General features: G+C 44.3%; 1 protein-coding gene across 5 annotated transcripts in view; it reads right to left on the reverse strand.

Moving 5' to 3' along the window:
- The window catches only part of FBXW7 (F-box and WD repeat domain containing 7), a 277,673-nt gene that overhangs the window by 189,107 nt on the left and 64,530 nt on the right, over positions 1–24,036 (reverse strand). Inside the window, exon 3 of one of the 5 annotated variants that reach the window (XM_075930052.1) lies at positions 17,024–17,176. The exons of 3 other annotated variants lie outside the window; for them this stretch is intronic. In XM_075930052.1, coding sequence (XP_075786167.1) covers positions 17,024–17,041 — 18 coding nt within the window. In that variant the 5' untranslated portion in view covers positions 17,042–17,176. Of the gene's footprint in view, positions 1–5,558; positions 5,834–17,023; positions 17,177–24,036 lie in introns of those variants that run through there. One more of the 5 variants, XM_075930051.1, reaches the window with a different exon arrangement.

Below are 24,036 nucleotides of genomic sequence, written 5' to 3' on the forward strand. Positions count from 1 at the left end.
GAAAAGCAACAGTAATTCAAAAGAGTAGTCATATCTCATAGGCTTCCAGGTCTGTTCCAAAAATATTTCATGTGCTGAAACCAAAATATGGTCTCTCAATAACACTCTCTACCTGTCTAATTGCATCTGTATAATTCGGTCTCAGTCAAAAACTTGACTGTTTCTCAGGGTATAAAATCAGTGAACCATATACTGATTTTCCCTTTTCATGTGATGGCATATTGTTATATGCCAGCATTACAAATATTTTAAAAACTTCATTTTAACCAGCTTACTAAAGTAAGCAATATGGTTTCTGAAATAAAAGGGTTCATATTAACACAAATGCTTAAAATGATTACAGGATAAAATGACTTGAAGTAAGTGTCATTTGCATTTATAGAGCTATCAGTGCTGGTCTAATTCAACAGCACCCCTATCAAAAGGTTACAAAAAAGTAGATGACGTAAAAGCAGCTTAAACATATATGTGTGTGTATGTTTATATATATATATATATGTGTGTGTTTTTATATATATATACACACACACACACACACACACACACACACACACACACACTGAAGAAAACTTCAGTTTTCTTACTGCACTGAAAGCTTAATCTGTCTCTTGCTCTCTCCTGCTCCCACCGCTTCCTTCCCTCCCCTTCCTAGGTTTAAAGCTGAATTGAGCTAGTATTGCCTCTCCCTTTCACCTTGCTCTGCCCTTTTGATTTTATGTTTCTTTTCAATCAGTTTCCAGTGGTATCTAAATATAAAGCATGCACTATAAATAGAATAAAAACCCCTTTTATAGATAAAGACTATGGATGCAAATAAGCAAAATAATGCTATAACCTTTTACTCGCCTGCTTGAGGTACTGTCTGCTGCATAGAATTTTAAATCCTCATCTGCAGATGCAATTGAGCTGGTATTGCCAAGGACTTTGCTCTTCCTGTGCTGATTCTACACGTCTATTCATTGAAAGAGCACATTATATCGAAAAATTAAAGTAATATCAGGTGAAATTACTCAGATGGATTGAAAGCAACCGACATCTAAAAATCAGCTACTGCTTTGACCAGTCACATTTCAGAGACATGTCAGACACATTGGTGAAGAAAGTCTTACTGCTGATGCATGCTTGCCAGCAATATGCAGGATGTGGAAGTGCAGAGAGCTAATGAAAAAAATTAATACACAGAATTGAAGTGCAAGGATCACGCTTTGTCCATTAATACTTCATGTCTTTCATGCCACAGTATCTCTCTTCTGAAGATGCTACTGCTTACAAAGCTGAGAGATCTTGTCAAAAACAAAACCTTTGTATCTCAGTAGACTGCAGATAAGTTCTAATAAAATATTCTAACTGTGCACAATACCTCTAATAAATGGAAAGCTTATTTTTTCCTTTGGCAGCACATAATTAAACATTACAAAATGTTAGTTCTAAACAACAACAAAAAATAATAAAATACTAATGCGCTAGGTAAAGATTTTTGGTTTAACATGGTTGTGAAATACACTAGCATTTCATTGGAATTTGTATTCCTCTTAAAAGAAATGAAACACCAGCAGTAAAGGCTGTTATTCATTATTTATGATTTTTCCCTCCTCATGTCAGTTTCCTTAATGTACTATTGATTCTCAGAACGCATACAGATGGGGCCAGTGACAGACAAACCAGATATATATAGAACAATGATCCAGAAGAGACAAAAGGAAGATGGTTTAGAGAAATACTACTATCACTGCAGAATTTTGTTTTCAGGAAAGGAAAAAACAATTCCAATAGAAGTTAATTCTGATGAAAACTTGAAATTTTTTTGCACTGAACTATTCTATAAAATATTTTCACGTGTAAAATCAGATTTTGTCTTATCTGAAAAGTGTTACTGCTACATTCAGAAAACAAGTAAGCACTCCAAACCCTGACACTGGTAATTTTGCACATAGTTTAACTGTGACAAAGGCAAGTTACCGCTGAAGTTAAAATTGTTTTTTATGAATTGAGCACAAGATCAACCTGACCTTCACTTTCCCGTTACAAACTCTAATTTATTGAGTTACCCTTCAAGTTATTCTTCAATAGAATGTATAGTAAGGCAAGCAAATGCCAGAACTATTGATATACCACTTCACAAATTTAACACCCTTATAATATTTCTATCAGTTTTAAAGTTTTAAAATAGTTTTTAATATTAGTAATTTAAAAAGGCATTAATCTTGTTCTGTAATAAAAATGCTTTATTGCAAATATCTCATTCCCTAGCAACTTATATATCCAACCACAGAATTGTAATACTTTTCTTAACAGAGGTGGACTTCATGCTAAGCTAGAACTTACTCTTCCATGAAATGTGTTATAGACTATTTTTAATTTCAGAAGCTAGAGAAAGCTAGTAGGGGAGAAGCTGTTCTAGATTTGTTTTTAACAAATAGGGAGGCACAGGTTGAGAATCTGAAAGTGGAAAGCAGTTTAGGTGGAAGTGATAATGAAATGATGAGTTCATGATTCTAACAAATAGTAAGAGTGAGACTAGCAATATAAAGAATGAATTTTAAGAAGAAAGAGTTTAGCAAACTCTGTCCCATTGGAAATAAGTCTAAGAGGAAGAACAGTTGGCAGTTTCTCAGAGACATTATTAAGGCCACAGTAGCAAACTAGCCCACCACGTAAGAAAGATAGGAAGTATAGTAAGAGACCACCATGGCTTAACCAGGAGATGTTCAATGGTCTAAAATTAAAAAAAAATAAATCAAGTCTACAAAAAGTTGGGAACTAGACTAAATTACAAAGAATGACTACAGACAAACACCACAAGTATGTAGGGGCAAAATTAGAAAAGCTGTGACAAAACAAAATCAAACTAACTAGAAGCATAACAAGAAACACTGGTAGCAAGAAAACATTCTATAAAATATATTAAAAGCAAGAGGACAAGGGACAAGGACAAGGGAGGCCCATTACTTAATAATGGGGAAAAACAATAACAAAAAACATGGAAATGGCAGAGGTGTTAAACAACTTTTTTGTTTTGGTTTTCACCAAGAAAGTAGCTGGCAATTTGATGTTTAACATAGGGATGCCAGTGAAAATGAAGTAGGATCAGAGGCTAAGTTAAGGAAAGAACAAGTTAAGAATTAGTTAGGCAAGTTAGATGCTGTCAAGTTACCAGGACCTGATGAAATGTATCACTAGAGACTTAAGAGAGGGTTAGACAAACACCTGTCAAGGATGATCTAGATCAGTGGTCTTCAAGTTTTTTACATCCAAGATCGCTTTTTAAATTTCAGGGAAGCCCAAGGCGAGGTCACACCCCTTCCCTAAAGCTCCATCCACTCAATACCCCACTCTCCATCACTTACTCTCCCCAATCCTCACTTATTTTCACTGGGCTGGGGCAGAGGATGCAGTATCCAGCCCAGTGCTGAGGGATTTGGGAGCCATAAGGGGTGAGGAGTGCAAGCTGTGGGAGGAAATTTGGGTGCTCCAGGCTGGAGTAGAGTGTTCAAGTACTCTAGCAGGTGGGGAAGGATGGGCTTACTCTAGGTAGGGGCTCCAGGCTGGGACAGCATGTTGGGTTGCAGCAGGGGGTGAAATATGTGTTGGCTCTGGGAGGGGGTCCAGGCTGACAGACTGTTTAGGTTCAGGAGATGGTGGAGGAAGGCTGATGGCTCTGGCAGGGAACTTCAAGTTGGAGCAAAGTGTTGGGGTGCAAGTGGAGGTGTGGGTACTGGCTGTTGAGGGAGGGCGGGCTTGGACAGGCATGCAGGATGGGTTTCAAAGTGCAGGCTCTGATATGAAGCATGCGGCTCCCAGCTGGCATCGTAGCAGGACTCAAACAGGTTGCCTGCCTACCAATGGTCCACCACCAGTCAGCCAAACTCGCCAGGCCAGATCCATGCACACAGAACACTACTAGACCTGCTTCTGCCTACAGCAGGCAAGAAGTGTTGGATCTCTTTGGCCTCTGGAGAAAAGATTATGTGCAAGCAGAGTTACACAAGAGCCACTGAAATGTCAAAATCTACAAGCAGATTTCTTGGGGATGCTGGAAAAGAGGTATGACAGATCAGCAACAGTGCCATGTGAAGCTTTCCCCTTATCCACAAGATTGACATGATTTGTTCTTTACAAATCCATGCTGACTATTATTTATCACCTTATTACCTTCCAGATGTTTGCAAATGGATTCCTTAATTATCTGCTCCATTATCTTTCCTGGCACAGAAGGTAATCTGACTAATCTGTAGTTTCTTGGATTGTCTTTATTTCCCTTTTTATAGATAGGCACTGTATTTGCCCTTTTCCAGACTTCTGGAATCTTTTGCGACTTCCATGGCTTTTTTAAAGGAAATAGCTAATGGCTCGAAATCCCCTCAATCTGCTCCTTGAGCACTCTACAATGCATTTCACCAGGTCCTGGTGATGTGAAGACATCTAACTTGTCTAAGTAATTTTTAATTTGTTCTTTTCTCATTTTAACATCTAACCTACTTCATTTTCACTGGCATTCTCTATGCTAGATGTCTAATCACCACCAACCTTCTTGGTGAAAACAAAAACAAACAAGTCATTAAGCATATCTGGTGTTTCCACATTTTCTGTTATTGTTTTTGCCTTTTCATTGTGGAATGGGCCTACCCTGTCCTTGGTCTTCCTCTTGTTTGTTATATATGTGTAGAATGTTTTCTTGTTACTCTTTATGTCTCTAGCTAGTTTGATCTTGTTTTGTGCCTTGTCCTTTCTAAATTTGACCCTACATACTTGTGCTATTTGTTTATATTCATCCTTTGTAATTGACTTATTTTCCTCTTTTAATAGGACTCTCTTGATTTTTAGATCTTTCAAGATCTCCTGGTAAATGTGATCTCTTGCCATACTTTGTATCTTTTCTAAACAGTGGAATACTTTGCTCGAGCCCTTAAAAAGACTCTTTGAAAAATTGCCAAAAGAGGAGCAACAGCTAGACTGGGTCTCACAGATTCATTAATGATATTTCAACATCCCAAAGGTGTGTGTGTCAGTTGGGGGAAGAATGTCCCTGTTCAGTACTCTTTTAGAGGTGCAATGTTCTCATGCACTTTTTAAAACCAGCCCACATTGATGTCAGTCAAGTTTTCCCAGTGATCCATTGGTGCTTGCATAAAAGCATCTGTTTCTGCTGATAGACTCAGTGGCAAGGTGAGCAGAGGCCTGAACATGAATGTGTGTGCCATCTGCTGTCCCACTGCGTTTCAGGAACCCCATTCCTGCAAAGACATCCAGTACTTCCTGCACTCTACCAAGAATAGCAATTCTCTGTTAGCAGGATATAATTAATGGCCTTTACACCCTTCCAAGACAATGGTGCTCACCAGGTGAATTTTCCAGCTCCAAAATGATTGCCTTCCGAACTATAACAATCTGGAGTTGCAAGCTTCCAGAGCACGATCGCTACCTGCTTCTCTGTCAATACAGCCTTCATTTTTGTGTCCCTGCTCTGGATAGCTGGACCCAACTCAGCAAACAGTCCCAGGAATGTGATCTTTTACATCCAAAAGTTCTAATGCCACTCCCTGTCATCCCAAACCTACCACATGATGCAAATCCATCAGGCACTGCTCATTCTTCAGCCCTATATTCAGTGATCTTCTATGTGGAGCTGCTTCATGAATAACAGTAGCAACTTTCATTTTCCATTGCTGTATTAATCAGCATTCAGTTATCGTGCTTGAACATCCCTATATCTTCATCATTGCCATTCTGTCTGTGGTAGTTTTCCTTCAAGTTCAGCAAATACATGAGAACTGTGTGTTCTGTTCTTGCAATGCTCTTGAGAGTTGCACTGAGCTGTGTAGGGTCCATGTTTCTGCCATAGCAGGAAAGATACAAATTTATTTTTTTCAACCTTTAAAAAAAACCTGTATTTAAATGGTCTGATTTTTGGTATTTAAATTATAGTAAGTTTTTCTTTTTAAAATATACTCGTTAAAAATTATATCTGAATTTAAAAAAATATAGGAAGGCCTAAACTTACTATCATTTCCTAACATTTAAATACGAATTAATATGAATCCATGAACCTCTATCAAAAACTCTGAGTTAAACGCTGCTTTCCTATAAAAGGAAAGACTCAGTGAATAAACAACTATCCTTTGACATCAAGCTTTACACACATGGCACACAGGGTAGTGTATTAAGAGCATGATCCTGTGAGAAACCCAGAGGGGCTAGGCTACTAGGTGCAACAGATTGGCAAAGTCATCACAGGCATTGGGACCTGGCATCTGATTCTCAGCTTCACTACCATCCATCATCATGATCATCCACTGAGGCCAGCTGAGTGGTCTCTCACTCCTTATTTCATAGCTTCTTCCTACATGAGCTCTGATTGGCTTAGTTTTTAAATAATGAATCTTTATGACTCCACTCACCATGTGAACTTATTCTCCATCTGTTGGGAAAACCATGACGTTTATCTATCCAAAACATTTAAGGGTGTTTTGTTTAACTATACATGTAATATGATGGATTATATGTTTAATTAAATTCCAGTTACCCTCTGAATGGATTGACACAAATCATGCATTATATATGAATTACCTAGCTAATAAGCAATAATCACCATTTCCTAACATAATAAAAAGGTACAATAAGAATCATCTGAAAATATGAATAGATTTCTTATATGAATGTGTATAGTTATAGTGTACCCTACTAAGTAGCAAAAGTAGGTAGCAAATCCAGCGAAAAAAGGCTCTATTTAGTTAGACATCAACATGATTTAATAGCTCTCAAACAATGAGAATGTACCTTCTTCTTTAGAAAATAACTCAAGTACAAATGGAAAAGTTGATTAAAATAGATTATTTAAAATCAAAGTTTCCACTTGGTGGCCGAAACCATTTCCTTGATTTAAATCAATCCACTCTTTGCCAGAGAGATGGCAGAGACTAAGCAGCATACAAAACAATAAGATTTGAAAAACAGCACCAAAATTATGGGATGAGGTACTATAGATCAGAGAAAGAAACATGGTGGAAACTTCACACCTAGACCCTAGAAATCCTAGGGCAGACAAGTGGTAACCCACAAAACTGAAGAAATATCCCACAAAACACTAAGCTGGACAGTGGCATGGGGAATGGTGAGATACCTACCTATGGTGAAGTGCATTTTACAGTGATGTAGCCACTCATTGTGAAAACACATAGAGCTGATGCAAGTGTCCAAGTGCGCACACATGACCAATTAGAGCAGCAATGGACAATCTAGGCTAGTGAGTGGACCACGAGCGGCCCTCCATCTCAGTGGACTGCAAGATTGTCATAACCAAGACATTCTCCCAACCTAAGGTAGTCTTGCTAACTGTGCTTGCATACCTAGACTATGCTGAGTGTGCCGACTAAACTGGATACCGAGGGAGCACATGGCTCTTACAGTCAATGTTGCGTGCAATAAGCATGCACCTCACTTCACATGCCTTTGCTTTACATGTGTGTCAATTTAACAACATCGGTAGGAACAAAATTATGCGGACAGAAACTAGCAGAATCTGGCAATCCTGCATGTGGACAATGGTAAACAAAACATCTTGTGGTCCACATAACGAACCCTGATGGGCCACTGCAATCAACGGGGACCAGGGTCGTATCCAAGCCTGCTTTTATTGTGGGCCAAGTATAATCCCCAAACCCGGCCTTCCCAGCCTGCACCGTGGAAAAGGGGCAGGGTTTGCCTCCCTCACCCCAGTTTGCCTCTCCTGGGGTCCAAAGTCCCAGTCCCCAGCACTCTGACCTGCCCCATCAGAACCCCCCAGGTGCTCCAGCTCCCGAGCTTAGAAGTATTAGTCTGTGGCGCTCCATCCATGTTTGTCCCGTGGAATCTGAAGCCGCTCAATCCGCGCGACTTCCAAGTACTGATGTTACCCCTTCGGAGGGGTCCAGTAGGTAGGGTAGTGTGGTACATAGGGTAGTAACGTGTGACGGCGTGTTGGGGTTTTCCCATCTCCTGCACCCCCATAATGGCACAAACAGACTCCACCAGCCAGTGGAATAGAGGGAGTTTATTGCTTCTCCAGGATACAGCACAGCACAGCACAGATGTAATCTGGTTCCAGGGCAGGCCTAGGATGCCTCAGCCCCCCTTGAGATGGGGGAGACCGGGCCCTAAATTCCAGCCTCTTTCCCTAGGCTGTCTCGTCCATGCTCCCAGACAGAAACTAACTCCCTCACTTCCAGCCCTGCCCCCAGCCAGGGCTCCTCTCCGCCTTCTTCCCATTGTTCAGCTATTTCCCAGGGAGCGGGTCAGACAGGTTTGGAGCCCCCTTTGCATAATGACTCATCCCCTGCCCTGCTGGGCTGTGCTACAGACAGCAGCCAGTGGAGGTCACCCACAGCCCACTGCTCAGCATAGCAACCAGCAAGGTACCCCCCACTACGTCACATAAGGTAGGTAGGGGGGCTCGGGCCTGCCCTCTCTCCAAGCCCCAACCCAGGGCCCTAAGGACAGAGATCTGTCTCTGTCCGGTTGGTGGGGTAGTTACCCAAAACACACCAACCCCGCACGGGCTATTCCACAAGCCATGCCCTGGGTGACTTCCTACCTTCCTTCACACTGACTCCTCTCCACCGCCCAGATGAGCCTTCCCCCCCCCCCCCCCCCCACTCTGGTGATCTGGGGGCTCTCCTTTTAAGCATCCCGCTGCACCTGCCACTGGGGAGCCTGTGGAGCTACTTCCAGCCACTCCCCCTTCAACTCCCCATAGTCCGTTTGGGCACCTGATGCTGCCGGTGGCCACGGAGCCCGCGCAGCAAAGCCGGGGCAGAAGCTGCAGTGGCTTTTCGCACCAGAACGCTGGGGATGGCGCAGCTGAAGTGTGGGGCACAGCTGCATCCCCGTCACAGCCGCATATTGCCCACCTCTGTACTGCAGTCAACCGATACATGGTAACAACTTGTAGTGACTTGAGTTTGTAACACATATGACCTCAGAAGAAACAAGTTCAAGTATTGGCAATGCTTCTGACCCGTAATCTAACACAACAGAAAAAATTCTTATGTCTGGTAGCACCTTCCACATACACATCTGCTTGACAGGCACACACTCAAAAGGAAAAAATGATGAGGTAAGTGACCTAGACCACTTTAATTCATGTTTTCCAAAAAAGCCTTCTGATATCCAAAGTTAGCAGGAACTAGGGTGGTCAAGAGGGAGTGAGCGATATCTCCCTAAACTCAAAATAAATATCTGACATGAACCTCAGGGTAATGCTTATACCAGGGCTACTCAACATGCCGCCCATGGGCCACATATGGCCCATTTGTTTGCAGCCCACGGGTGGGAGCCAAAACAAAAATGTAGTCAATATAATGGTCTTCTGTTGATATGTGTTTTAGTAGTTAAATTCCTGCACTGTCATTGCTCACTAAAAGTGCTGTCATATGGGTGGAAATCAGGTACATATTGCATTTATTAACGTAGGCAGAACTGACTTAAATGGCCTGTGTGTTGTGTAGTCTTGCCTTAATCTTTGTATTCATGCCCGTCAGTGTGAAATAAGCTATTTGCATATATATTTGCACACTTAAGTTGTGGCCCTCAGTATGTGCTGGGAGTATCATTGTGGCCCCTGGGGCTTCCAGAGTTGAGTAGCCCTGACCTATACTGCAATAATTAAAAAAAAAAAAGTCACAACAGAGCTCAGACTAGCTGCCAGCTGACTGACTCAGGCTCTGAGAGCTAAAACAGAGCAGGGTAGAAATTTGAGCTGGAGCCTAGTTCTAAGACCCTCCCCTTTTCCAGGGTTTCAGAATCCAGGCTCCAACCCAACTCAAACATCTACCCACAGCCCAAGTCCACCGCCTAGGCTCTAAAATTCACTGATGCAGGTCTTTTACTAGTGAGCACATTAAGGATACAATTTGTATTGATTACACAATTAGTCGATACGATAAGGTGCTCTGTCCCAGTTCACGCCACTCCAAGAGCTACCCCCGCTGCAGCTCTTCAGTTTAAATGTAGTAGGAGCTGAGTGCACAGGCAGCCCAGCGCCTACTAAATTTAAACTGCAGAGCCATAGCGGGATTAGGTCCCGGATCAGCACGAGCCAGAACAGAATGAGGACCACTGCAGCTCTACATTTTAAATGCAGTAAGAGCCGGCTCTTACTACATTTAAAATGCAGAGGCACAGCAGTCCCGGATTGGTGCGAGCTGGGACTACTCAGTCCCAGCACACGCCATGTCCAGCAGCCCCTGTTCGCAGCGGCATATGCTGACCATGGGCAAAGGCTGCTCTGGCAGCCCCAGGTGCAGCTACTCCTGGAGTGGCCTCCGCCCACAGCCAGCTTGGTCCGCTGAGGACAGCGGCTGCTTTGCAGCAGCAACCCCTATCTGCTAGGGGGCTCAGCTCCCCATTGGGATCCCCCCCATAGTCAGGGTCTTCTACCAGAGCAGCCTCTGCCTGCAGTGAGCCTCGGCCCACTGTGGGCAGAGAATGCTTCACAGCAGCCTTGCTTCCCCTCCCCCTCACACACTGCTGCCTCAGAGGCAGCAGTGCAGAGGGGGAGAGGCAGCACTGGGGAAACTGTGCTGGGGGGAACCAGCTTTTAAGCTGGTTCCCCCTAGCACCGCCTCCTGTTTCCACCCCCGCCTTGCTGTCTCTGTTACAGAGGTAGCAAGCGGGGGAAACGGGGGGAAGCGAGTAGTCAAGTACTAAACTTAACTACCCGATAAGTTTAGGCTTATCGGATAGTTGAGTACTCAGCTACTCGCTTATAACCCTAAAGCCGATATACACTTAGGTTCATGTTTGACCTGAAATTCATCTTCACACACTGTGTTTTTGCTTCAGTTAAATAAGCAGCTATCTGGAGGATCATACTTGACAAAAACTGAACTCGCCAGCAACAAATAAACTGGAAAAAAGTAGTAGGGCTTGCTTAAACTCCATCACATTCCTGAAGAAGAAATGTGATGACATCCACAGCAGATTACACAGGTATTCAAAATGTGATCAAATGCACTTTGTTGGGCTCCTTAGACTCTGTTCCACATCACTTAGGATTATGATACTTGTATCAGAACAGCCAGATTAAAGCAGAGATATGTGCTTAGGGTCCCAGCTACCAGAAACACAATAGCAACAGAATCTAAAACATATTTCTTTTACACTGGGGTAATCACACCAATGTAATCTCTGTTTTGCAACTGTTAAATGTCTACAGTCAGGCGATGAACTGATGTAACTACAGCCTTGTAGTTAGATATACACTGGTACAGATTTCCCTAATCTAGTCAAGAGGTAAATCACTGGGCAGTTAGTAGATTTTCTAAAGAAAGGGGCAGTCTCGATCATTTATCGCAATAGGAATTCAAACCTATTGGTTTAAGGTTGTCTACACCTCACATTCACTACATCGGTTACATTCAGTTTAGATTTTCAAGATTTTCCTTGCAATCATACGGATTAGATTGTTTTCATAAAAAAAGAGGATGCCCATCTGCTCTTTAGCATCTCAAGAACTGCAGAATCACTGATTGGGTCAAATCTTGACCCAGGGGAGTAGACATGGGTGGGCCACAACCCACCTACTTAGGATCCAAGCCTACTTACTAGGGATGTTAACTATCGGGTAACTGAATAGTCATGTAGCCGCATGAAATCTTTGCAGCTACACAACTATTCAATAGTTGTCGTGGGTGGGACCGGCAGCCAATGCGCTCCCAGTCCCAGTCCCTATACTACCCTATGCTGCTGCCTCTGTATCAGAGGCAGAGGAAGCCGGTCTGGAAGGGGAGCCAGTTTAAAAACCAGCTCCCCACACAGACCGGCTGCCTGCCACCTGACAAAAAGTGGCAGCATCCCTGTCCGTGAGAGGTCCAAGTTCTCCACAGACAAAGGCTGCAGCCCAGGGAAAGGGGGGAATCAGCAACGCGGAGCCAGTGCCGGGAGGAACCAGGTTTTAAGCCGGCCCCACCCACACCGGCTCCTGGGGAAATGTGAGTAGTCAACAAGATTAACAGATAAGCCTAGGTTTTTCAGTTAATCGTCTAGTCGACTACTCACGGACATCCCTATTATCCACAATCAGTCCTCCATTGCTCCAACCCAGACACAGGGGTTTGCCCTTCTCCACCCAGAGCTCTAGCTCCAGAGAATGGAGTTGGAGGGGCAGGGGAGCTAGTGAGCTAAACCAGTGTTTCTCAAACAGTGGCACAAGTAGCCTTAGGGGTATCAAGAGAAGTCTGGGGGTACATTAAGACAACTGAAATTTGGAGAAAACTGATTTTTGTTTTAAGTTTTACAGCGTTTTATTATTTTTGTACTTTTTACACCCAAAAATTTCATCACCCACCCAGCTACGATTAAGTTGTTTAAACAAATGTGTTGCAATGGTATAAAAAAAAACTGTGTGTGTATGAAAACTGTAGGTACTGGGGGTACTTTTTTTTTTAAGGGGTACTTTATATTAAAAAAAAAAAGTTGAGAAACACTGATCTAGACCACTTGAATTCATTCCTTCTGAAACACCAGGAAGCAGAACTGGGGGATGGTAAACCTCCAATCCTGTTAGGTGGAGAGCGTACAAGCTAGAATCCCAGACCTCACTCTTCACTGAAGGACAGCTGGAGTAGGGCAGGCCCCATCCCAAACTCTGCTCCCTACTGGGAACAGTGGGCTCGACAGGTAGAGCAGGGCAAGACCTGAACCTGCTCACCATTGGGAGCATCACCCAGAACTGGGCCAGTCCCCCATGTCCTGACCACACTCAAAGCACCGAGGGGGCACAAGGGGGGAAAGAAGCAGGGCAAGACCCCACACCGCAATCCTGCTTCCCACTGGAAGCACTGCACAGGGAAGCAAAGTAAACCCCCAATCCACCTCCCTAGCAGAAGCACCCTATGGGGCAGCACAAGTCAAGCCCTGAGTGCCAGGTCAATGTAGTTATCCCTCCCTTAGCCATGCTCAGCTAGAGGGAGGGGAGATGTGGCCCCATCATTACCCACCCACCCGAATTCAGAATCCATCCACTTGTCCTATCCTGACTATGCCACTGATCTGAGCCCTGCTTACCACTTAGAACAATGAAAAGTCCTGTGGCACCCTACAGACTAAGGGTATGTCTACACTACCACCCTAGTTCGAACTAGGGTGGCTAATGTAGGCAACCGAAATTGCAAATGAAGCCCGGGATTTGAATTTCCCGGGCTTCATTTGCATCTTACCAGGCGCCACCATTTTTAAAGCCCCGCTAGTTCGGACTCCGTGCCCGCGGCTACACACGGTACGGAGTAGGTAGTTCAGATTAGGCTTCCTATTCCGAACTACCGGTACACCTCGTTCCATGAGGAGTAACGGTAGTTAGGTAGTTTGGATTAGGCTTCCTATTCCGAACTACCGTTACTCCTCATGGAACGAGTGCCATAAGACTCCTCGTTGTTCTTGCAGATTCAGATTACCACAGCTACCCCTCTGATGCTTACCACTTAGTTCTTGAGAGACGCAGACACATTCTTCAGACCCTGTTTGACTTAAGTCTAAGGAGTTCTATTCACTCCTATCAGATGCCAAGCTGAATGATTTACTTTGTTCAAAACACACTATTTCCAAAGACTTATGAAACCTGAAAAGATAAAAGGTCGAAAAAAAATCTCCCTGCCAATTCAAGTAATACACTGCCATGCTGCTAGCTGAGAGACTCTTCACTGCCTCAACTATAATCAAAGGAATGAATGCTTAGAATGCAAGCCTATCACTCTTAGCCAAAGAGAGGTGAAGTAATTTGAATTCACTGAGTTTTCTTCAACCCTAGGTTGAACAGAGGAACAACTGAAGTGGAAATGGAAGTAGCCAGAGCCCTAGGCTCTTGAAATTGCTGAGGGCTCCACAGGTGATGTATTCTGGGCAGCGCTAAAGGACTGGCTGGGGGAAGGCTAGCACGCAGCACTGCCCCTTCTGGGGCCTGGAGTGCTGTCTCCCCACACAGCCACCTTGCCAAGGGCCAGCAGAAGTCTGTCAAGCAACATTGGCTATCAATTGTCTCATATGAGAGATCTTGCACCTTTCTTTATACTCAAGAAATACCTTTGTCTTTGGTCAAAAAAAGGGCATCTCCACTGTTTGTAAAATATACAAGGGAGGAAATTCACACGGTTGTCTCGGACTCTTTATGAGGTACACAATACACAAGTGAACAGAAAGGGAGAAAGGTGTCTTGTGCCTCTTGCCTGAAAAGAATATTATTGAGTTATGTCATCTACTGGTGGCTTGTCTTAACTCCAATATCATAACACTAAATTTTTCAGATAGCTTTGCAACTTCTTAAACATTATGCATGCAAGGACTGATGAAGCAAGTATTGACAATGACGAGAGGTTCTAAGTAGAAACCTCTCATACCATCCCTCAATGAACCATTATCCATATTGATATCCAATCCTGGGGATCGCTGTAAAACGCTATGACGGGGTGGCCAACCCACGGCTCTTTGCTCAAAGAAATGCAGCTCTTAGGGTTACAGCTTGTTCAGAGCCGCATACCCGGATTGCTCATGGCCACTCTGCGCACGTGCCCCAGCACCTGGAGGGAGAAGCACGTGGCTGCAGCGGTGGCTCCTGTGAGACTCAGGCATTGGGTTAGAGCGGGGGAAAAGGAGGTGGCCTAGCTCTGCGGCAGTGGCGTAGCGAGGAGAGGCAGTTGCCCCTGGGTTCCACACTAGGGGGGTGCCAGGCTGGGGTGGGAGCACACGGCCCCACGTGGCAAGCCCAGCACTGGCAGGCCACTTGCTTCCTGCAGACAAGCCTCTCAGGCAGCATCGGGCAGCGAGAGCAGGCACTTCAAAGGCCTACCCAGGAGCCCAGCGCCCCTGGCTTGGGAGCCACTGCTGTCCCCACTGCACAATTCGGCTCCTGGACTGGACAAAACTGGGAGCTGGCACAGCAGAGGCCGGATCCCACCCCCCAACTGAGTTCCAAGGGGTGGAGGGCATGGCAGGGGCTGGCTGACTGCAGCCCCACCAGCGGGCTCCCTGTGCCCCTCTGCCAGGCATGTGATTTGGGATGGGAAGACAAGCCCATGCACCAAGAAAAGCCGAGCACCCCTGAGCCCTGCCACAGATCCTGGGCACCAGCCACAGGCCCCAGCCCACTACGCCCAGGCGCTGTCCTCGCTACTCATGGGAGCTGGGCTGAGCGTCTCCGCGACACCATGCACTGCTCACAGAACAGCAGGCCCAGGCCAGGGACTCCAGCTCCAGCCGGCACAGGGAGACCAACCCACTAAGCACTGCCCACCCCTGGGACTAGTTCCTCCAGGACCTGGAGCCCCTGCCAGTCTGCAGCCAACCAGAGCAGGGGCAGAGCCCCTCTGTGCTCCCAACTGCTCAGTTCCCTCCCTGCAGGTGGCTCCAGGTCATCATCGGCATGGGGACCATGCAAGTGCTGCTGCTCCTGGTACTGTTGCCCTAGGGCCCGGCGCAAAAGATTTGGGGGAGGGGGGGCGCAAATTTTGCCTTTGCTCTTGCACGCATAACCCCCTCGCTACGTCACTGCTCTGAGGCAGGGGATGGGCATTGGGTTAGAGCAAGGAGGCTGGGGGTGCCTGGCTCTGGGGGAGGGGTGCGTGGTTCTTTGCACTACTATCCACAGTTATTTTGGCCCTTAGTGTTTAACTGGTTGGCCATCCAACCCTATGCACTGAGTTCTCTGCCTGTTGACACTAACAGGTCCTTGGGCCACAATATCCATCATTACAGATGGAGCTGAGGTTGGGAATTATATCCCATTCAAGACCTTATCTAACCTTGCCACCATCGAAAATGGGAATCTCTCAGAAACACAAGATAATCCCAGCAGAATCTCACTGGCAGGCTGCCCCACAGTCAGCAGCGTCTGTTTCTTACTAGTGGTGCACATCTGCACATACCTCAGGAATTACAAATCAGTAAGCATCAGTGGAGACAGAAACTGATCCCTTTGTAATCACTAGATAAATATTTAAATTGATAAATCAAACTGATTAAATAACATCAGAAAAAAAAAGTAAGCATAAAATGCTAACAACTCAGTTATAGTTAACAGCCCAATTCATCTTGAATCACCTCTTGAAATATCTGTTAACTATGAGGGTAAGTCAAAAAGTATCCACAAAGTGTTCATATCTTTTTTTTGCACTTAGCCAAACTGCAGAATTCACGCACAACCGTAAGCATAGAACCTCCCTATATTGTAATGACATATTTGACCTTGACCATTTAGATGTCTTTCACCACTAGTGGAGTCAACATGGCCGCTCCGCTTACCACATGCACCAAAGAAGAGCAGCGTGCAGTGGTTTGATTTTTGTGGGCTCAAGGTGTAAGAGGTGTGGAAATTCATCGAAGACTATCAGCACAGTGTTTTGCCACAGCAACATGTGTACGAATGGATTGACATGCTCAAAAATGGCTGAACAAGTGTCACTGACGAAGAACAATCAGGACGCCCATCCACATCGGCTAATGAAAGGAACATTGAACATGTCCGCGCACTGATTCTCAAAAACAGGAGGGTGACTGTCAATGAAGTGGCAAACCAACTGCGGATTAGTCACGGTTCTGCCTCTGAAATAATCCACCTCAAACTTTGCTTCAGTAAAGTTTGTGCAAGGTGGGTTCCCAAACAACGCACGGAACAGCTCAGACGTAACCATTTGGACATCCGTAACCACCTTTTAAACTGATATCATGAGGAAGGTGATGCTTTTTTGAGTCGCATTGTCATTGGTGATGAAACGTAGATCTACCACTATGAGCCGGAGAGCAAACGTCAGAGACACCCCTCAAAGATGCGTTAAGAGGCCGTCATTTGCCAGCGACCGTGATTTGAAGGAGGCGGTGCATACATGGCTTGCTGCCCGGTCGAAAACATTTTTTTCTGAAGGCATACAGAAGCTTGTGTAATGCTGGACCAAGTGTGTTGAAAAGCAGGGGAACTATGTTGAAAAATTATACACTTATGAGTTCTGTATTGCTGTTGTGTTAATTTTAATAAATACATCATGGATACTTTTTGACTTACCCTCGTATGTTCCGCCATGTGTTTAGCTGTGATATTCTGGACTCATCTTCACATATAGCATGGCCGTAATACTTTAGTGAAGATGCTCCTCCTATGCCAATTGGATAGCTTCTTCTGTCCATTTATTTAATCCACTTCCTTGAGAGGCAGTAGCTAAGGAAGGAGCAAAAGAGTCTCTCATATCAACTTTCTGTCTACATAGGGGGCTGGGTCAGTGTAACTATGTCACTCAAAGGTGTGTATTTTTCACACTCTTGAGCAATATAATTATACCAATATGGATTGACAGTATAGATCTGACCTCCGAGTACATTTCCCAGACCTGGAAAAGTGCTCTAAGACTGAAAATTGGTCTCTTGTATCAACAGAGTTTCATTCAATAGGAGAGATTGCCTTGGCTCTCTAACTTCCAAATAAGTTGCTGGAACATGACTCCTTTACATAACATTTAGGATCGTGGTGTCCAACATGCTAGCTACAAGTAACTATTTGGCCTGTTGAGTGTTATAGCAAACTAGCCACAACAATAGCTTTACTCAACTGCTTTAGACCTGGTTGGACACTATGGATGTAAGACATTCTATTGTATTGGTTTCTCCAGACAATACAAAAGGGACACACACACTTTCCGAGTAAAGCTATACATAATGAACCATACATTCTCCTCTATATTTGATCCTTTTGCAATACTCTGTCAGTGAAAAGAGCAAGAATGTTAGATAGCAGATAACAGAATAGTCAACTATTCTGTAGTCCCAGAGGATGAGACCGGCAGCCAGCTCCCCTAGCAGATCGGCTGTCTGACACACAGGCAGCAGTGCATGGTGGCAGCAGGCCCTGTCCCCCCTGCGCAGGCCCTGTCCCCCCTGCCAGAGCAGCCTCTGTCCATGGCCAGCAGTGGAGAAAGGGGGGCAGGTGGCACAACAGATATGGTGCTGGGGGGAAACCAGCTTTTTAGCAGGCTGCCACCGGCACCGGCTCCTGTTTCCCCCTCCCCCCACTTGCTGCCTCTGAGCATCGAGGTGGGGGAGGGAGAATGCAAGTAGTCTACTAGATAAACCGATGAGCCTAGGCTTATCAGTTAATCAACTAACTGACAACTCATTCACATCCATAGTAAAGAGATAAAAAAGTCACCTGATCTCCAGATGGCACAGATTCGGTAGTGCCATTGCTAACCCCCATACAATATAAAGATGGCACGTAAAGATTAGAAAAGTGCAAAACAGCTTCATTCCCCATCTGTGCCCAGTAGGCAAAGTGCACAGCTGACAATTCTAGCCCAATGACAACAACTTCAATACATACACCACTTCACTCCTCCCAAATCCTTCCCTCTCCTTTGTAGGTGTGGATGGCATTTCTGTAGGAGAACACATTCAACTGCACAAAGTAGAAGATGATTTGAAGAGTCTAGCTAGGAAGATGTGCCTCTGATACAAAACTGAAGTACAGATAACTGAAGTATAGCATATACACCTAATTGTATGAGTTAGCATGTGCTAAACCAGTGGTCCCCAACCTTTTCAGGTTGTCGGGCACCAGGGGGCGTAGCCGTTCGCCCGCCGGGCGCCAGGGACACGTGCGCGCCCGAGAGCGGGGCCCCCACCCTCAAGCGCCGCGCGCCTGGGGCTGGCGCCCCCCCCCGCCGCATGCCCGGGGCCGGCGCCCCTTCCCCCACTGCACGCCCGGGGCCGGCGCCCCCCGTAAGCGCCGCGCGCCCGGGGCCAGCGGCCCCCCCCCCCCGCCGAGCGCCCAGCACGCCCCCCCGCCATGCGCGCCCCCCCCCCCGCAAGCGCCCATGTGCCATGTGCCCGGGGCTAGGCCAGCCCCGAGCACCTGGCGGGCGCATTCAAATGCCCCCGCGGGCGCCATGGCGCCTGCAGGCACCGTGTTGGGGACCACGGTGCTAAACAGATCATATGAGAATTTAGACTCCCCCAATTTATCACGTTAAAAATATGTAATGCATTACACCTTCAAATCACAGAATCATAGAATACTAGGACTGGAAGGGACCTCGAGACGTCATCGAGTCCAGTCTCCTGCCCTCATGTCAGGACCAAATACTGTCTAGAAGACCATCCCTGATAGACATTTATCTAACCTACTCTTAAATACCTCCACAGATGAAGATTCCACAAACATCCTGGGCAGAACTGAAGTATAGCATATACACCTAATACATATGATAGGCAACATTTTAACATCTCACCATTTATCCTTGTTTTGACAACGTCTGAGGAAGGACTGCTAATCTCAGAAATACAAGATCTTTTGGTTTAGAAACAGATTTTGCTAGCAGCCTAGTTAAAGGCTTTATTCTTTAATATATTAAATGGCAAAAACTTCATTAACACAAGGTAAAGGCTACCCACTGAAAAAATTCAGACTTGTGAAAACCCACAAATACACAGTACAAGGTACAGGCCTACACAATCTTTTCTGCCCTCCCTGCAGCTAGCAAGATCTAGGGAAAACTATCTGCATGCATTCCTGCTGCATTCACGGTGTTAAATAGAGCTATATTGAATGGTAGAGGAATTAACTAGAGCAGCTTTGAAGAGCTGCAATTGTGGTATGAGGAGATCTGGGGGCTGAGACACTCTCGGGGTATACGTGAGCTTGTCTCCCAATACGCTATGTGTGAAATCAAAGAAAGAAGGTGCACATGCATTTATAGATTCTATGTATGTCCCTTCAGTGCTATGTTGTGCAGGAGGGGGGCAAAAGGACTTCATGCAATGCAGGCTCTCAGCAGTTAGGTGGGATATAAGCATGGTCTAAGATTACGGGTATGTGAAAGTTTTTCATGGTATTAAACACAAAAGGGCATTGTGTAAATAAGGATGAAAGGGTTGTAAAAGGAGCTGAAGGAGATCTAATCTTTAGTAATGACATTATTTTGGTGCAGTATCAGTATATCAGACCTAGTCTACATAGGGAAATTAGATTGGTATGATGAGGTTGGCACACAGTTAAACCGACCTAATCATTGTGTAGACAACATAGCTGCCACCACTCAAAGGTGTAGAGTATGTTGTCAGACCGGAAAACCCTACTGTCACCATAAGTAGTGTCTTCTGCACTGCAGTGTTTTAAATCTAGACAAGCCCAGAGTATAGGAAATCCCTGTTCAGCACAGGACAAAAGCAACAAGTGAATATATATTATCAGTTTTCAAAAGAGGGCAGAGTTAAGATTGCACGGATATGCACCTTAACTCTATTTTTTGTTTTTCATAAATGTGAGTTTTACTGAACTCGACATCATAGAAGATCCCGAGCTCTCACCACCAGGAGAACCTTAGTTTTGTGTTGAAGATTTTTGCCACTTAAAATAAAGAAGAAAATTAACAGAAAAAGAAACATTGTGGGTAAGAATTAGTAGTTATTTAGGCAGCTGAAATTATCATGTAGGTGTAAAGTACTGACACCTGGTGGTCAGCTAATGATAATCTGTAGCTCTTCTATAGAACTTAATTATCTTGAACAGATGGGGAAACTGAGGCACACAGCTGCAAAATTACTTGGCTCAAGTACCAGACCAGTGGAAAAGCTGGGAATGAATTCAGGTATTACAAGTCCCTGCCCAGTTCTCTTCACTAGATCACATGTGACCTATGTATTTCCAAAATCCCACACACCCAAACATACGCTTTTCTGCAGTAGATTGGGAATACTGGTTGTGCTTTGAAATGTCTGCAATGTGTAGCTGCTAACAAAGCCAATGAAAAATCTCAGACATGGTCAAAGTCCCAAGACATTGACAGCTATACTACATGGTGACAATTGTAGAAGAGGTATCACTCCATTTTATTTGCTATACATGCATATTCCTAGCACAGGATTAATCCTGAAAGCACAGGAGACTCAGAGTGGTGAAATACTTCTCAATATGATAGTTTCAGCTGATGGTTACACCCCAAATTGATATGAACCCTTCCTTAAATGGTTCTGAAATGAGCGCATTGATCCTTTCATGTCAGTGGGTATTCCCATTCTCCTATCCAACGATGGAGATCCTCAGATATGCATCACTCCTCACGCCAGTGTCAGCAGTGTGTTTTGGTGGTGGCTTCAGTATGCCTTTTCTTAGCATGCCACCAAGCAGAACTGGACTTCCCCAGAAACACCCATGTCCACACAGCTTCAGAAGGGCAGGGAAGTCACTTGAGGTAGGTAAGAAGATGGGCCTAAAAAGTAACTTCTAATGCTAAAAAGCCCAATGGATTACACCAAAACAACCAAGTAATTAGGTAATAGTCTATTTTCAAGGTGCCATGGATTATTAAACAGATGGGAATTTAGAAAAAGTACTGATTCGTTAATGTCCATATTGTGGATGACCCACAAAGGTTTTAGTTTTTTAAACAGTGTTTTCTAAACCATTGACCTATATAAGTTTTTAATAAGCGAAGTAAAAACTGTTTATTAGAAAAAATATTTCTTTGTAATATTACCAAAACTAAATAACACTGTGTTGCCAGAATACAAAACAAAAACAGAAAATGAAATTGACTAGAGTACATTCATTTCTGAACCAGAGAGAACAGAAAAGTATGAGAGTGAAATGCAAAAATTTAGCTGTAATAAGATATTTAATGTGTGACTTCTGATAGATACTGAAAATCTTAAATAAAAGTAGTATTACTTCCCTATTTATTAGCATTTAACTTCATGGTGTTTGTCCAGCAACACTGGGACCAATAGTCCCATCAAACAAAGAAAGAAAAGATATAATTCCAGAAGTTTTTCAGGCGGCTTCAGTCCCTTTCAGCGATTTCTTCAAAGTCACCTAATAGCATTTTCTGCTGCTTCAGAACCATATTTCAATCTGTTGCTTTGCTTTCTCTCCTCTACCAACAGTTTGTGTTCTTAGCCACTCATTTTCCCTCCTCAACCTTAAGCCCTTGTTTAGCAACATACCCTAAAAGGGTTTTAAGACATAATATTTGTAAAATGCTTTGGGCCTGAATGAAAGTTATGTCAGTGTTGTTTAATGTCATCCACCCACATGTTTAAGCCATTGGCAAAAGCACCAGTTTGTATGGGGAAAAATAAGGGAAAGGCAAGAAAAAAAAAAGTCTTTGTATACAACCAGTCTTCTCAACACTGTTTAAAATTAAGAAGACTGACAATTTGCAGATAACCTATTTAGTGGGTGGGTGTGTTGTTTTGTTTGTTTTTAAATAAGTATAGCACAGTTTCAGAACAAAAAGCTCCCTAATTTTTTTCCAGGAGATGCATTAAAAAAATTATTTCACTGCCCTCTGATAGTATTTTAGCATGCAACTCAAAATAATGTAAATTAAGGAGATCATCATAATTAATACAGTCCCATAAGTAAATATTTTGAATGTAACTAAACTACAGAAATATCATTTTGGTCTTTCAGATACTAGGGATGTGGTCAGGTAACCCTGTTACCCAGTAAGCATAAGGATGAGGCTTACCAGGTAATGGTTAACCGTTACCCTGGAGCAACAACTCACCTGCGGCCCGCAGAAGGCAGAAAGCTGCTCCAGCTCCCAGCTACCTGTCTACGCTGGCTGGAAGTCAGTGGGAGGGAGAGAGAGTGTAGCGGCAGCCTGCCACTTCTGGCTCCACATGAGCCCATCTAGGCTGGGAGCTAGGGAAGTTAACGAACATGTTTTTGTGAAAACATATAACCACTTGAAATTTTTAGCAGTTACATGTTTACACGCAGGGGAGCAAGTGGAGCGGGCTTTTAAGGCAGCTCCCCGTGAGCACCAGCTCCTGCCTCGCCCCGCCCCCCACTACTTCTGATAAAGCGACAGCAGCACAGGGGCAGGAAGCTCCACAGAGCCAATATGTGCATATCTGTTCCTGCCTGCCCCCTACCTCCCTGTTGCTGTCTCTGACAGAGAGGCAGCAGTGAGGGAGGATGTGGGGAAGATTTGGACAGGTGGCTCCACATAGCCAGTGCTCATGAGGAGCCCTCTGTGGGAGGCAGCAAGTGGGGAGGGGAGGGAGGCAGCTCTGCAGAGCTGGCATGTGCAGCAAGCCAGCTTAAAAGCCAGCTCCCTGCACATATCGGCTCCTGCCTGCTTCCTCCTTAAAGGGGTGGGGGGCGTGCCCCCCTGCCCATCTTCTTTAATAGAAGAAGGGTTAAACTTAACGTTTAACTGTTAACTAAATTAAACTGGATTTTACATCCCTATCCAATACACACACACAATCTATCTATCTTTGAATATATAATTTATTTATTTATTTAATTTTTTGCCTAAGTGCTTTACCAGTCCAAAACATGGGCTGCTGCTGCTCCTTTTGTAGATTTAACACACACACACACACACACACACACACACACACACACACACACACTTTCAGTCACAATCCTAGAAGGATTTTGTGTTCTCAGTAATCCTGCATTGGCATCTGCCTTCAAATGATTATTGGCTACCTTAGTGAGAAAGTGGAACCATAATTTTGAAAAACAAACAACACACAGGTGGGATCTTGCATTGGAAAGGACCTTTGCAGAAATTCAATTTAAAAGGCTACAATAAATATTTTCTTTTCTGCTCAGCAATTTCCATCAACATGGAGTGTGGGTTATGCCTCATCATACCTTCAAAACCAACAATGTGAGACTGGAAAAGATGAGAAATAGGTTGTGTTGAGACCGTCAATGCCTAGTGGAAATAATTACTGAACACTATATAAAATTTGCAAAAGTTTCACAGGAGACCTAATTGTACTCTACCCATGAGGTAGCTATCCTCCTGGGAGAAGCAAAATTAATTCCTATGGAACAAGAAAGGCTCTTAACAGAAGCTTAAGCACGTCAAATCATCATAAAATCAAGTTTTCAGAAATAATTCAAACCATTCTGTACTCTCTCAATTATCCTGTGAAATACATTGTTGCTAATTGTTTATAGTATTCTGCATGAACAGAAAATTAAAATAAAATGAAATAACTTGGAGGCAAAGAAACATGACTTAGAGGCATAAGGGGACATATCAATAAAAAGATACCCAGAGC

Source organism: Pelodiscus sinensis, chromosome 5, assembly GCF_049634645.1.
Source record: "Pelodiscus sinensis isolate JC-2024 chromosome 5, ASM4963464v1, whole genome shotgun sequence".
NCBI lineage: Eukaryota > Metazoa > Chordata > Testudines > Trionychidae > Pelodiscus > Pelodiscus sinensis.